Here is a 16,865-nt window from a genome sequence, read left to right as displayed (position 1 = left end):
AGGGGTGGGGATAGGAACGTTCGAAGGTGGAAGGGAATAGAGAACGGTGCGACGGGCCCTTCATAGGGCACGCGTTCTATACCAAACAGTAACCTAGGAGAATTCGTGGGGACTTAAGCGAAACAGGGCACGCGACGACTACCTGATTCCTCCTATTTCATCTCCTAAGGAAAAAAAGAAATAAGAAATAAGAAAGACACCGTCGTCTTCCCTCTCTCTCTCTCTCTCTTCCTTTCTCTCTCTCTCTCTCTCTCCCTCTCTCTATTTCTTTCTTCCTTTCTTTTTATAATTCTTCCCATCCTTGAGAATTTCATCGAATATTATTCTCCTTCCGCCAAGCGAACTCGTAAATTCAAGGACACTCGTGACATTTTTTTTTGTGTTCTCCCTTACACACACACACACACACACACACGCATACAAAAAAAAAAATATATATATATATATGCCACATCTCTTCCCTTCTTCTTTCTCGAAAGATAAAGAAGCCACGTGCCAATAACGTTATCCCATCGTCTTTCAGCGGCCCTTTAAGGACCCTTCGAGTCTATCCACACACCTCCGATATCTAAACGTTCCTACAAATTCTTTTGGCCAAGTGTCACACATGGAACACCTAGAGCCAACTTACCGTACGATCACTCGCGTGATTCTAAGTGCCGATGTGCTGTGTTCAAGGTGATCCCTTGTGTTCTACGAGAGACGAACTCGATCGATCGGTTATGAAACGGAGACGTTACAAGTGTCGCGGAAATAAGCCAACACTTTTTAGGTAAGGAATTATGTTCGAAAACTCAAAAAAAGAAAAAAAAGAAGAATAGAGAAAAAAAAAGGGAAAACATAAAGATGAAGAAACAAAACAAAAGAAAAGAAAAAAGGGGAAAAGAAAAAAGGAACAAAAAAGTCTCAATGTTAACAACGCATAGAAAATGATAATTATCTTCTGTCTAGTCGTTGTTTTTACTTTTCTTCTGTTTTGTTCTTTCTCTCCTTTTTTCGTTTGTTCTCTTTTCTTCTTCTTCTTTTTTTTCCTTTTTTTTTTGTCAACACGTCGGAAAAGTTACATCGAAGTTCATAATTGCAAAGGAATTTAAAGAAGATCCAATGTCAATTTTCTCTAATCGTATAAACAATTACAGTGTAATTGTGCGCGCGCGTGTACGTAAAAGTATGTGTATGTGTGTGTGTGTGTCTGTGTATCGTGCGCGTTTTTCTTCTGTTTATCTTATTCAGTTTCGTGCGCGTTCAATGACAATTTCGTGGAAAAAAAGAGCCAAAAAAAAAAAACAAAAAAAAAGAAAAGAAAGAAAAAGAGAAAGAGAAACAAAAAAGAAGCAGAAAAAGAAGAAAGAAAAACATAAAAAGAAAGGAAAAAAAAAATAAAAAAAAAAAGAAGAAAAGGAAAAAAGACGAGAAAGAAAGAAAAGAAGTCTACGATAGAAGTTTGATTTTAGTTCGATCAGTGATATCTATCAATTATTCCGAAAGTTTTCGATAAACCTCCCAGCCCTCCTCCCCCACCCGTATAATTCTATGTCTTTCTATCTTTCTCTTATTACTCAAGGACAATAGGAGAGAAGATAGAAGAGCATGGTTCTCTCTTTTGGTAAGGGGTCAATGCACTCTTGGTATAGCCTATGAGGATAGACACAAAAGACGAGTAATACTGCTCGTCGTTCTGAATTAGTAATTACCACGTTTCTGAAATGCATATTCGTACTATCCTCCGAATTCGTCCCTAGGAAAGTATGCGAGGGGTGGGTGTATATATCTATATATATATATATATATATATATATATATATATATATATATATATATATATATACATATATATATATATGAGTCATGTGCGCTCCCCGAAACGTCTCCCTTTTTCAACCGCATGTCCATCGAGCATAGGGCGTACCGTCGCGCACGTCTCTTTCGCCAAATTTCTTCTTCCTTTCTCACCCTTCGAAGCAGTAGTACGAAATGCCCCGTTACTCCTACTTCTCTCTCTCTCTCTCTCTCTCTCTCTCTCTCTCTCTCTCTCTCTCTATTACTACTCAGCCCCTTAGATCATCCCTCCTGTCCAACTAAAATCGTTAATATCCTTCGAAATTAATATCGTCGTATCCAAAATGTTTAGCGGTGTTCGAGGTTTCGAAGAATATTTTCAAACGTTCAAGACATTTATCATCAAAGATACCTGCTTATACATCGCGATCCACGTATGGAGATATGATTTTACCTTTTCTCTTTCTCTTTCTCTCTCTCTCTCTCTCTCTCTCTCTCTCTCTCTCTCTCTCTCTCTCTCTCTCTCTCTCTCTCTTTTGATCGAGATGATCAACGACAAGTTTCTTATATATCGATGGATATATGTACAGGATGATCTTTTGGAAAATGTTCGATTATTTTGAACGTATTATTAGGATCGTGAAAGAAAAAAAGTAATCGACGATTACAGAGAGAAAAAGGAAAGTGAAGAAAAGATAAAGTAAGAGAGAGAAAGAGAGAGAGAGAGAGAGAGAGGGAGAGAGGGAGAGAGAGAAAAGATCGAAAGAGAAAAGTAGAGGAATTTTGATAGAAGTTTGTACGATTAAATTACATGAGTTTCTCTGTCGACAGAGGGAGAAGATCTGACGTGGAACGAGAGAGGGAACTCTTTGGTAAGAGTCAACATGTCGTCGACGATGGCACAAGAGACGACGATATCGGATCTCACGGAACTAGACAGCGACGGAGGCTCGAGTTCGGAGGAACGAGATTTGAGAAAACGTCTTCGCGGAGACGCTGATTTTGCTGGACCGAAGAAGAGACGAAAGCAAACGACACCGGTAAGATTTTCATCGTCCTTGATGAACGAACTACAGGAGGAGTCGAACGAAGACGAGGAGGATGATGATGATGAGGAGGAGGAGGAAGAGGAAGAGGAGGAAGGAGAATTGGACGTTGACAGCGAAGGTAAGCTGTCTTCGAGATCACCGAGTCGTCATCATCACCACCTTCATCATCATCATCACCATCTTCATCATCATCATCATCCTTCGATAAAAGATGAAAATCTAAACAACGAATTTCGTTGTCAGTATTGCGGTCAATTTCTCGATAGCAAGGAAACGTTGAACGTACATTTGGATAACGAGCACGGTGCGGCGACTAATCAAACGACTAATCATCTATTGCAAAACAGATCATCCTCGGCCGTGATAAAATTGGAAGGATCGAACGATCATCAATCGGAGAGTCCCGTTAATCTATTGACCGTAAAAAATTTCGCATCTTCCTGGTTGAATCAGCAACAACAACAAAACGTCCAATCGCAAACGCATATACAATCGCAAAACGACGAGCCATGGCCAGGGCCATCGAGTCAATTGGCAATGAGCAATCATTTGCAAGCGTTAACTGGATTCCCAGGTGCTCTGGGTTCGTATCTTCCTTTACCGACATTTCCATTGCATGCCGATCCAACGCATATCCCAAGAACGTCCATACCTTCCGCACCCGTTAGGATCTTTAATCCTGAGGCTTATTGCGATTTATGCAACAAAGAATTTTGTAACAAGTATTTCTTAAAAACGCACAAGGCCAACAAGCACGGTATTTACGTTGATTCGCCAGGACCTAATACGACCAACGATAATAATAGTGCCAACGTCCTTCCATCGCAAATATTCCCGAGCGGTGGTTTTACAAGTACGTCGATTAAATTGGAACCGCCGGCTACGCCGCCGATGCCAAGCGTTCCGTGCGACGTATGTCAAAAACGTTTCAAGAACGACGAATCGATGAGAAAGCACAAGCAAAAGATTCACAACGAGTCGATCGAGCAAACGGCCGATCAATCTTTGCCTGCTTCGCAAAGCGAAGACGACAGGGAGACACCGCGCAGTAGTCCTGGCGGCATAGAGACCCTGTTCAAGCAAGAATTTGGCATCGAGCAAGAGGATACGACGTTTATGCCAGCACCTAGACACCTCTCACCTCAATCGATCCAACAAGCTCGAGACTCGGGATTCAATGCCGATCGTCTTCGTCGTTTAGGCGTTATCAATCCCGAAGCATTCTGCGAGATTTGTTGCAAGGAATATTGCAACAAATATTTCCTTCGTACGCACAAAATGAAGAGACACGGTATAATCGTACATGACAACGAAAAATCACCTAGCAATCCTGCGGCGGCGCTCACCTGGCATCAAGTACAAACTAGTCCCCTTAATTTGATAGTGGCCGAGTCTGGCAATGGATCGGAATCGAACGATCGTACAAACGACGATTACGAGTGTAAACCTTGCGGCATACGTTTTCAAACGGTCGGTCTTTATCAGGCACATTCTAGGAAAATCCATGAAAACGAGGAACAACAATCGCCGAAACAAGAATTCGATCAGGACACGTCCGACCAACGTACCGATTCCATTTCCGAAGATCTTCAAAAACTTCAGACGATGATCCTGCAATTGAATGGTTTGGAATCTAACATAGGAAAGGGATTACAATCCTGTAACATATGCGGGAGAGAGTGCGAATCTAGAACATCTTTGCGAATTCACATGGCGACCGAGCATTCTCACGTCACGGAGAATCCGTCGCAATCGCCGATTCAAGATAAATCATGCGAATCAGGAAATACAACGATCGTAGCTTTTTGTACACTTTGCGAGAAGGATTATGTAAGTCAAGAAGCTTTGAAGAAACATATTGTCGAGGAACATCAGGCAACGATACCAAATCCATTGTCGCAAGTACCTCCTCCTCCTCCTGCTATTGGTTCTACCGTTATTAATACGAATACTTTGATCAATTCTACATCGAGTATCATGACGATACCAACGAGCGGCAATCAAACGCAAACGGAAAAAAAGATCACCTCGATGACGCCAACCTCGAGTTATTGCGAAATTTGTAACAAAGAATTGTGTAATAAATATTTCATGAAGACCCATATGCAAAGGATGCATGGAATAGAAATAGAAAATGGCGCTCAAATTGGTGGTGTTATATGTAACATCTGTAACAAGGAACTCTGTAGTAAATATTTCTTAAGAGTTCACAAACATAATACGCATGGTATCGTTGACGAAAATGCTACTACCTCGTCCTCGGCCAAACAGGAGGCTTACGATGCCTCGAGCTCCGAGGATTCGGCTTTGAAGCCGGAACAATTGGGTGACCTAAGTCATCGATATTTTACACATTTCACCGAGGTCTGTCCGATTTGTAGCCGTAGGTTTCGCAGTATCAAATGGCTCAAGGCACATCTGTTGGGAGATCATGGAAAAATCGGTATCGATAAGTGGCGCGATATGGAACAACAATATCAAGCCACAACGAGGAACGCTAATAGATCTGGTAATAATAATTCGAAAAATGTTCAACAAGTTTCGAATCTTAAAATACCGAATGGCTACGAACTGAGCCAACAAAATAAGACGACCGATTTAACCAGTAACATTGGTAATCAAGTATTGTCGAATTTATTTGGTTCTACCTCGGACGATCAACAAATGAAAAATTATCGTTGCAGTTATTGCAATTTTTCGACGACAATTTTACCATTTTTATTCCTACACGAGAGATCCCACGTTAACACTCAAGAAAGCATAGACACCGACAATACTCTCCAATGTCCAATATGTTCTCAAGGATTCCATCAGCCTGAACAATTGCACCAACATTTGCTAACCAGACATCAATTTCCGGCACTGCTAACGCAGTTTCAAACGCCCATACTTGGAAATCAAAACATTGATCAGGAAAAGGTTAGTAACGATCCGAAGGATTTGAGATCGGAGGAATCGAAGGACGATAATGTAAACAGGAATCAGATTAATCCAACGATGAGTCAGAATCTTGTCCCCGTCCCCGAACAAATAAGAAATCAAAGAAATCAAGAGGACAATGCCGTACAGGTGACTCCCCATGGTGCTTACAAGTGTGCTCAATGCGGATACGCGACTACGAATCTTAACAGAATTAAAAAACACGTTAGAAAGGATCACACTGCGATCGGTGATCCAACGGACAGCGTAATAGCCGAACTTAGCAAAACTTTGAAGGACGTTGCTAATAGGCACAAATTGCCAGCCTGTTATGCAATGCCACAGGATATCAACGTCGGTGATAAAACAATAATGCAACCGTTCCTGATAGACGAACAACAGGATCCATCGTTGCATAACAGCGACGAATCCAATTCGGAAAAACGATTTATGCCAGCTCTCGTTTATCTACCTGTTAAATCACGAATTAGCAGTGCACTGACCGCGTCCTTCACTCTCACACCTGCCTAAGAGGAAAGAAAAAGAAAATGAAAAAGGAGTATCTGACTCCTTCCTATCTAACAAATGTCTAAGAAAGAGAAGAGGAAGAAGGATGCAATTAGTTCTCTGCGCCTGCGATCTGAAGCACGTGGTATCGGTTCCTATCTACTACTACTACTACTACACTACTACTACTACTACTACTACTACTACTACTACTACTACTACTACTACTACTACTACTACTACTACCAAGTAAGACGACATCGAAGATGTTGAGATTTTTATATCAAATACTTTTTAATAATAGCTCTGATCTGCCTTTCATGAAGTTTTTATATAGTACATCCGTTTATATTACTCTGTTGTTTTACTTTTTCTTTTTTTTCTCTCTCTCTTTCTCTCTCTTTTTCTTTTGCATTTCTTTTTTACTTTTTTCTTTTTCTTTTTCTTTTTTTTTTTTTAATATACATATATATATATATACATAGAACAACATCCTTTCTTTAATCGATTCGATTTCTCGTGAATAATCTGTGATGATTCGATAGATAGAGGAAAAAGAGAAGGAGAAGAGGAGAAAGAGAAAGAAAAGAAGAAGAAAATAATAATAATAATAATAATAATAATAATAATAATAATAATAATAATAATAATAATAATAATAATAATAATAACAATAATAATAATAATAATAATGATAATAATAACAACAATAATAATAATAATAATAATAATAATAATAATAACAATCTCGCTAAATTCTAATTATCGTCATTATTAGCACTGGGGTAGTAATTAAAAGGATATTTCTTTTCTTTTTTTCTTTCAACAAAGGCGAGAGCACGTTTTATTTATTCAATGGTTTTTCATCGCGACGTCATATCCGGTTATCGAAGGAAGAAGGAGGAGTGGGTGGAATTGACGAGGGATGGGTGGGGGGAGGGAAGAAAAAAAATGGAAGAAGAAAAGAAAAAGAGAAAGAAAGAAGTAAGACAAAACAGAAAATGACGAACACGTAGATTTCTCTTTTACATCCTTGGCCCGAACATTTCTTCTTTTTTTCTTTTTTTGTTTTTTTTGTTTTTTGTTTTTTTTTTTTTTTTTTCTTATAAGAGATATGTATGTAAAATTACACGTAGTAACGTAGGGAAGCACATCTCGCGTTTAAAAGCCACGTTGTTATATTGTAAATATACTTACACTATCAATTATATAAAAAATGGGTGATCGACAAAGTTCCTATTTTCAATGCGACGGGCCTCCAAAGAAACGGAAACAAGAATGAAGAAAAAAAATAGCAAAAAAAAAAGTAAATAATAATAATAATAATAATAATAATAATAATAGTATTAATAATAATAATAATAATAATAATAAAAAACAAAGAAAAAAGAAAAGAAATAAAAGTAAAAGGAAAGAAAGCGTTATTATACGCGAATTACATACTACACATCTTTTTTCGATGTATGTACGTACGTATGTACGTATGTATGTATGCATGTATGTATGTATGTATGCATGTATGAGTCTAAGATATATGTGTACGTACGCTTTCATTATCATGTCTATACTCTTTCAAGTACATACCCAAATATTATTTTCTTTGTTCCTCCTTTTCGATTAATTATTAATGAATTACTTATTCGAACGAGAAATCGATTCTGAAATTATTATGATGCGTTGAGAAAAGGAAAAGGAAAACAAAAAAAAAGAAAAAAGAAAAAAGAAAGGAGGAAAGAAGACAGAAAAAAGAAAGAAAGAAATAATAATTCGATTGAAAGATCGACTTCGATCGGTATTTCAAATATTGTATCGAGACGTGTTATCGTTATTTACTTTTGCGATTTTTCCTAGTCAATATTTTATATATAAATTTATCTGTAAGCAAAGATTGAACGATAAATGATTGCGGAAAGAGATTTAAAGAGGTATTTATTAATATACAAATAGATTTTTCGTAAAAATATGAAGAAGAAGAGAAAGAAGATGAAGAATGAATGAAAGAAAGAGAGAAGAGTTAAATAAGGAAAAAAAAAAAAAAAAAAAGAAAAGAAACTAATATCGTCGTAATAACCACAGATGAGAAGCATATATAAGAAGAAAAGAAAAATAAAACAACAATTACAACAACAACAATAACAACGAGATAATATAACAAATATGGATGAGAATTTGTCGATTATATAATTGAACGTGAACGATTATAATGATATTATGTTTAGATATCAACAAAGAAAAGAGGAAAAAAGAAAAAGAGAGAAGAAAAAGAAAGTAAAAAAAAATTGAGAAAAAAGATGGCCAACAACAAACTCAGGGCGGACACAGTATAACCCGCAACAAAAAGTACAATCGTATACACAGCCAACGCATCTCGCATAGAATTAAATAAAATAAAATAAAATAAAATAAAATAAAATAAAATAAAATAAAATAAAATAAAATAAAATAAAATAAAATAAAATAAAAGGAAGAAAGAAAAAAAATAAAATAAAATAAAATAAAAGAGTACTACTACTTTAAAATAAATATATAGCGCTATTGTAGGATTTTCGTATGTGGCACGGTTTATCAAGTTTAATCATTTTAATGCTCTCTCAATATTAAAGAAAATATTAAAAAAAAAAAAAAAAAAAAAAAAAAAAGAGAGAAAAGGATAGAGAGAGAAAGAGAGAAAGAGAGAGAAAGAAAAACCTAGCCGATTCGATGAATCCCATAAACAATTTACCAACGTCTCTATGGGTAAAAAAAAAAAAGAAAAAGAAAAAAAAACTTAAAGTCTCTTAAACCGTAAATTTTACATAGTCTCTAGTCTTTTAATACCAAAAACTCTTTATCGTTCTGAATCGTAGTACGGTATAGAAGAAAGAGAAAGAAAAAGAGAAAGAAAAAGAGAAAGAAAAAGAAAAAGAAAAAGAGAAAATAATAGAGAAAAAAGATTAGAAAGAAATATGAAGAAACTTATAGTTCCTCCGTGAAAAGCTGTTTTCAAACTCGTGCCTTGCAGCTTGAAAAACTAAAAATCAAAATTTTTGAAAATTCTATATTATTAATAATATTACACTGACATAAACGAAAGAAAGAGAGAGAGAGAGAGAGAGAGAGAAAGAGAAAGAAAGAGAGAAGAAAAGGATAAGAAAACAAAAAAGAAGAAGACAAAAAAAAGAGCGAGAGAAAGGATAAATCCCTCCTTCTAATAATCTCTATCCCTGTATAAAAATAAAATAGATATCTAATAGAAATCTAAGAACTAAATCGACGCGACGCGTATATATCCTCTACTATTGGCCGATTTTTCTTCGAGACTGCGTTTATTTCTTTTTTTTTTTTTTTCTTCTTTTCTTTTTTTTTTATTAAGAAAAATAAAAAGATAAGGAAAAAAAGAAAAGAAAGAGATACAATAAAAAATGTACTCGGTTATACAATGTGGGTTCCGAATTGCCATTCTCACTCGTACACTTTGCAGATGCTTAATATTTCATTAGAGGGTGAGTTTAAAAAAAATTTTTTTTTTTTCCCTCGTTATAACGACGATAAACGAGCAACCACTATAGGTAGACTCTATGCAGTTCGATCGAAAGGCTCGAAGGGACAGCTGTTCTCTCTCTCGGAGTGACCACACGATAATCGGCCACAGCACACAAACGTGTGTTCCGTCTAACCTCACCTTTAGCTCTCAAAATACGTTTCTCTTGCACCGGTCTCTCTATGCGTTTTACCTTTCTATCCCTCTTCGGTGAACAAACATGCACGATGCATTTCCGTTTTTCGATGCACGCCTACAAGACGTTAAAAGCTCTTCCATTCTTTCTATATATCTCATACGTACATATGTAAAATATATTTATCTATATACATTTTTGTTTGCTTGTTTATTTATTTGTTATTTTTATCATATAACTTTCTATTATATTTTCTCAAATGACAAACAAGCTATTAATTAATTAATTAATTAATTAATAATGGAGCTCATAGATTCGACAAATTGAAATTTATTATCAAATATGTTCTGTTACGTCAACAATGATTTATATTTATATATATATATATACATATATATATATCTCTAAAAGAAATATATATATATATGTGTGTATAGATATATTAATGAGATCATTGATATTCCTTGATATTCTATACTCTTTTATGAGAAAAGTCATAAAGATATCGAGAGCAGCTGGAACCCCGAAACCTGGGTCATTAAGCAGGATATATTCCGAAAGCTTTCATTCAAAAATTCATCCGAATTAGTATGCGTGCACGCGTACATTAACATATTTGTCGGGGGAGAGAAGAAACATCGGCCATTACGGAGGCATTCATAGAGAAATATAGAGAGAAAGAGAGATAACGTGAGAAGGGAGAGAAGAAGAGTGTGAGAGAGAGAGAGAGAGAGAGAGAGAGAGAGAGAGAGAGAGAGAGAAAGAAAAAGAGAGAGAAAGAAAATAAGACAGAGAGATAGAAAGAGAGAGAGAGAGAGAGAAAGTACGTCGAGAAAAATGGAATTTTTAGCAGCATTCAGAGAGAAATGGCACGGAGGCCCATTTTCTGGGCCGTGGATTCAAACGATTTCGCATCTGGACCCTTTGTCAGAAGGTCAGAGAGGAGAGGTCATGACCTTGGCGGGGATTTTCTGGAAAAAGTCCAAGAGAAACGATCGAAAATGAAGGAGGGTGAAGGGAAGAAGGACTCGATTTCCCTTCTCTCTCTTCTACTCCTCTTTTTGTCCATTTTTCTCGCCCCAACTTCCGTCTCTCTCTATCTCTCTCTCTCTCTCTCTCTCTCTCTCTCTCTCTCTCTCTCTCTCTCTCCCCCTCACTCTCTTTTCTTTTTCTATACGATAACATGCAAAATGCACGCGTCCATGTAAATGGGCACCCTCTTAATTGCATCCCATGGAAATATGCGTATTGTGCACTTAATGGCCCGTGCACGAGAGAGAGAAAGAGAGAGAAAGAAAGAGAGAGAGAGAGAAAGAGAGAAAAAGTCGGCGAGGGTCGTCGTATCTTTTAATTGCACCAACGACTCACGCTCGACATTTTATTATTATAAATCGGGTGGCACTTCCCAAGCTCGTCGTGCTCATCTCCTATGCGCATTGTCGATTCTTCGATCGATAAACTATTTCTTTTTTTATTTCTTTTTACGTTCGTTTTGTGTTTTAAATTTCTTTAAATGTCCACTCTCATTACGTAAAATCTAAATTGATATAATTTATCATCATTGGATTTCAATATGCTCATTGATAAACATAGATATTTTTTTGCAACGTGGCAAACAAAAGATTTCTAAAAAAAAAAAAACAAAAAAAAAAAAATAAAGAAGGACAAGAAAAATACTCTTTAAGAATCGTGAGATAATTTAAACGATTAATTTCTTCAATTATTTTGGAAAAATTTATTATAAGATATTTCTATTTTCATTTCTATCTCCATTTTCATTTCTATATAAAAATCTTTTATTCAACTTTTCTTCGACGAAATATCGACTATTTCATTCAATTTCTTATTACGGACGTATACGTCATCGATAGACGTCAAAATCGTCGATATGACGCATACGAGAAAAATCACGACGACTCGACGGAAAATCCAAATACATTATTATACCCGATATTCTCAGCATTGCCTTCACTAACATAATTGAGCGCAGAATCAAATTTTATCCGTAATTTAAAGTCAAAAAAAAAAAAAAAGTATATTATGAGATCATGAATCTTATATATACATATATATATATATATATATATATATATATATATATATATATATACATATACATATACACATATATAAATATACATATACATATATATATATATGTATGTAGATAAATAGTATACTTGTATATGCACGTGCACTTGTGCAAAAACAACATGTGTACGTACATATATATACATATATACACACCTACTATAAAAAATCCTAGTTCTCTAAGTTTATTTCGTAAGGGATAAATGTGCGAAAAAATGGTAATATACAATATATACGATCTGTATTATATTATTATTATTATTATTATTATTATTATTATTATTATTATTATTATTATTATTATTATTATTATTATTATTATTATTATTATTATTATTACTAATATTACTATTAATATTAATGTAGTGTAAAAAAAAAAAAGAAGAAAAGAAAAGAAAAACCGATTAAGTATATTGCGAGATTAGGAGAAAATTCGATTAGCACATCTAGTCATTTTGGAGAGACGATTTAAGATTCCTATTGCCTGATCTAGTCCAACGACACCGTCTAATTTTTTGCACTTATCGTTATCAATATTTATTCGCAAATATTATTTTAAAACGCTCTTTAAATTATATAAATTATATTTTCATTTGTAAAAGATATATTTTATAAGGATCACACATTTCCCTCAATTTGTTTACGTTTATTATTTTTCTTACTTTATTTATTTATTTATTTATTTATTTATTCCTTTTTCATTTTTCTCTTGTACATAATTAATCCTTTCGTTCGTCTTCCTATCTTAATTATCACTATTATTTATTTATATGCACGGAACGATTTGTGTGAGGACGACAATATCGAAAATAAAAATTTATTTCTATCGTAATTTAATTTTACACGTTTTGTTTTTTATTTTCTTTTCGTTTCACTCCAAATCCTCCCTCTTATCCCCTTCCTCCCAAAGTTCCCCTCCTCGTTTTTTACTTTCTAATTAATATTATTTATTTTATATTAATACACGTTTACATTCGATGTATTCACCAATCAAACATTACCTTTTCCGTATGTCACCTAAAGTTTATTCAAAATATATCACATTACACGATTGAATTAGTTTCGTGCATAGTCGTACGTATATATATATATATATATATATATATATATATATATATATATATGTACGTATGTATGTACATGGCTCTCGGTTTTCTAAACGATCGATTTCACTTTTTAAAAAGGGGTGTCGTTCGCAGGGTTACTTCTTTGTCAAATAGGGTCGAGGAGTTGAAAAGTTGTAAACCTGACAAATGAGATTCGTAATAGAAACGAGATACCATAACCTCTTAACAAATAGTCCTTCACCTGTTACACAAGCATGTACGTTTATTTCATCAATGACGATATAAAATCGAATGTAATAACGCTTAATGATCATATGTACTTTTTTTACGTATCACGTCAACACGAAACACTTCGTTCTCTAGAACAGTATTGTATTGCGTCGCATTGTATTGCATTGCATTGCATTGCATTGCGTTGCACTGCACTGCACTGCACTGCACTGCACACCACAGTACTGCACAGCATTATATTACATTGCAATGCATTGCATTGCATTGTATTGTATTAATTGCGAACGGTACTTCCGACACGCGTTAATTGAAATTTCTCGTGTATAGTATATAGGTATTATATACGTAACTATGTATAACACGGGCACTCTATAATCGGGTTTCAACTTATGCTACCTTCGGATCCGCGATCCCTTTTGTGTATTACCATGCAAATTCTATCCTCATTCAAAGGGTCCCACCGCTATCACCACCACTACCATTCTCCCATCTAATCCCACCTCTTATCGACGTGTATTTAATCTAAAGAAACAGCATTAGGAAGTTATGGGATAGTTAACGATCAACTGCTTCTCGACGGAGTTATATTAAAGTTAATTTAATCGAAACAGCAACAAAGCAGAAAAGTAAAAAAAAAAGAAAAAAAGGAAAATTTCTTTTGATTCTCATCGAAATAAGCAAACGAAGAATACAAAAAAAGAAAAAAGAAGAAGATAATAAAAAAAAGAAAAAAAAAAAAAAAAGAAAAAAAGAAAGAAAGAAAAGGAAAAAAAAATCCGCAACAAGAAAGAAAAGAATCCGTCGTCTTGAGCGACGGAGGGTTAACCGAATGGTTAATCGAAAATAAAATTCTTAATTTATCTGTCCGAATAAAAAGAAAAAAAAAAAAAGAGAGAAAAAGAGAGAGAAAAAAAGAAAAGAAAAGAAAAGGAAAGAAAAGAAATATTGAAGAAATGGGGAAGAATGAAGGAAGTTTTTCTTTGAGGAAAGAGGGAGAGAGTGGGGAAAAAAAAAAAAAAAAAAAGAAGGGAAAATCTTGGGTCGCGAGATAAAAAGAAGAAAAGAAAGAGAGAAAAGATGAGGAGGCTTGGAAGAATTTTGAGGAAGAGAGTGAGACAAAGAGAAATGAAACAGAAAGAGAAAGAGAAAAAGAAAGAGAAAGAGATAGATAGATAGATAGATAGATAGATAGATAGATAGATAGATAGATAGATAGAAAGAAAGAACGAAAGTGTGTGAGAGGAGAGAGAGAGTGAGAGAGAAATAGGAGGCGTATTCGAAGAAGCAGTGTTAGCGCTTGCGCTATATCGAAGTTTTCCTTTTGCTTGATGGCCGAAGAGTAGAGTCGGGGTCGTCGGTTTGAAAAGGGAAGGCGGAAGGCAACGACGATTCCACGTCCTTCTCGAACCAACGACCAATGAGTAAATGACACAGCTAGGCCCCCTTCCTCCCCCTCCTCCTCCTCCACCTCCTCCTGCTCTCCCCATCAACCCACCTCCCTCCCTCCCCCTCCCCCGTTCCCGCTTGCTCCCTTCTACTCTGATACGCAAACACACGGATAGACGCGAAACACACTACGAAAAACTGAACCGAACGTCCACCACCCACACCAACGAGTGTACACCTCGAGAGGATATGTATAAAAATCAATAATATCTTGCGGTTTCTAAGAGAGAAAGAGAAAGAGAAAGAAAGAAAGAAAGAGAGAGAGAGAGAGAGAGGGAGAGAGAGAGAGAAAGAGAGCTCCGAAAAACGGGGGAGACGTGTATTAGCGAGTTGTTGGAGGAGAGGAGTTTTGGTGTACACGAGACGGGAGGGAAGGAGGGTGGTAGGGAGGTGGCGATTGTATGGTGGTAGCAAACGGGGGAGAGAGAAAGAGGTAGGGAGTGAGAGAGGTGGAAGAAGAAACGAAAGACGGATTTCGACGATGGACAAAAGACCAGCAATTTTTCATTAAGGATTCTATCGAAGAGAGATATTCGCCCGGAAAATCATCCCTACGAAAATCTCCCTCCTACTTTTCTCTCCTATCTCTTTTCTTCTTTACTTCTCTATTCCTGTGAGTGAAACTTTAACGTCTACGTACGTACGCGAAAAGTAATGATAATCTTAGGCGTTTCTTTCTTAATTGTGAAACTAATACGTACGAAAAGTATATCTCAATAGAAAGGTGGAAAGAAAGGAAGATAGAGATAAAGAGAGAGAGAGAGAGAGAGAGAGAGAGAGAGAGAGATATTTTATATATATATATATATATATATTATTTTTAAATATTATTAAAAGAACTACTTATATACGATGTTATAGAAAAAAAAAACAAAAAAAAAAAAAAGAAAAAAAAGAAGAGAGAAGAAAAAATCTCGTAAATTTTTTCTCATTTTTCCGAACCTTTAACTTCTCTCTTTCCATCCTTCTCTCTCTCTCTCTCTCTCTCTCTCTCTCTGTCTCTCTCTCTCTTTCTTTCTCAATTTCGGCATAATCGCGAGCAATATACTCTTGTTTCCTCGTCATTTATTTAGAAAGCCTGACGGAGGTTCGAGTACGGAGAAGTTCGTGGTAAATTTAAGAAAGGTATCGAACCGAAGGGGCCACCCCTCCCCTTTTTCCCGGTCCACCCTGTTTCCCCTACTCATCAACCACCCCACAACCACGGGACTGCTTATACCCACCCAACCCCTCACGAGAAAGTGGATTGCAATTATCAAAGCCTCTCTCTCTTTCTCTTTCACTAGCTTTCTCACTCACTCTAACTCGCCAGTCTCGTTTTCTTTTTCTTCGCTTTTCTTTCCTAACCACCCCGTTCCCCGTAGTTCCCGTCCAACTTCCCTTGGACTCTACCCTCTCCATCCACTTCATCGTCTCGGGAGAACTTGGAAATTTCATCGGGCTGGCGTAATAACTTCGATAGTTCCGCCACTCGAACGAAGAAAGGCGAGAACGTGCGTCTAAATCGAAAAATAAAAAAGAGAAAGAGAGAGAGAGAGAGAGAGGTAGGTAGATAGATAGATAGGGAGAGAGAGAGAGAGAGAGAGAGAGAGAAAGAGAGAGGAGAAATTATCAGAATGATAGAATAATCGATGTAGACTTCGTCGTTTTCTTCTGTACCTGCCAATGAGAACTTCGAATAAAGTTCCTTTAACAGTTCGAACATTATTGATCTTGGTTACGACAGTCATCGAGACGTTGCCGATCATTCCGATAATAATGAGTTATATAACTATATAGGCATCGTATAAATTCAATGTCGTACGATCGATTTCAGAGTAAGCTTACGTATGTACGTACGTTATCAAACACGTGCATCTATCAACTTTTAATTTAAATGTAAAACGCGTTGATCGATGCCTCGATGAAAGGAGAAATAGAATCGGATCGATCGACAGATCGATCTATATATATAGCGATCATCGAACACGCGAAACTGGCAATCAAAAAGGAAGAAAAAAAAAAGGAAGAAAAAAAGAACAAGAAAAAAGAAAAAAGAACGCCGTTTTTCTGATTCCGAAAGTGAAAGGAACGTGCTGAAAACGTATATGGGAAGGAGAAAAAAAAAACCCTTTCAAGGT

General features: G+C 35.9%; 2 protein-coding genes across 9 annotated transcripts in view; one reads left to right on the top strand and one right to left on the bottom strand.

Annotated features, from left to right (window-relative positions):
* LOC118443474 (cell adhesion molecule Dscam2) overlaps positions 1 to 16,865 on the bottom strand; it is a 203,105-nt gene that overhangs the window by 163,783 nt on the left and 22,457 nt on the right. The window lies entirely within an intron of this gene.
* On the top strand, positions 2,664 to 6,278 carry LOC118443479 (uncharacterized). The gene has a single exon (XM_035870534.2). It carries the CDS (start codon positions 2,664 to 2,666, stop codon positions 6,276 to 6,278), a length of 3,615 nt encoding a protein of 1,204 aa, XP_035726427.1.

The sequence above is a fragment of the Vespa mandarinia genome, chromosome 17 (genome assembly GCF_050613455.1).
Source record: "Vespa mandarinia isolate Hongniang chromosome 17, ASM5061345v1, whole genome shotgun sequence".
In the NCBI taxonomy this organism is placed as follows: domain Eukaryota; kingdom Metazoa; phylum Arthropoda; class Insecta; order Hymenoptera; family Vespidae; genus Vespa; species Vespa mandarinia.
This window is presented reverse-complemented; position numbering and strand designations above follow the sequence as displayed.

Bases quoted from the DNA above. Each gene is read 5' to 3' on its own strand.
- LOC118443479 (XM_035870534.2), top strand. From the start codon at position 2,664: ATGTCGTCGACGATGGCACAAGAGACGACGATATCGGATCTCACGGAA.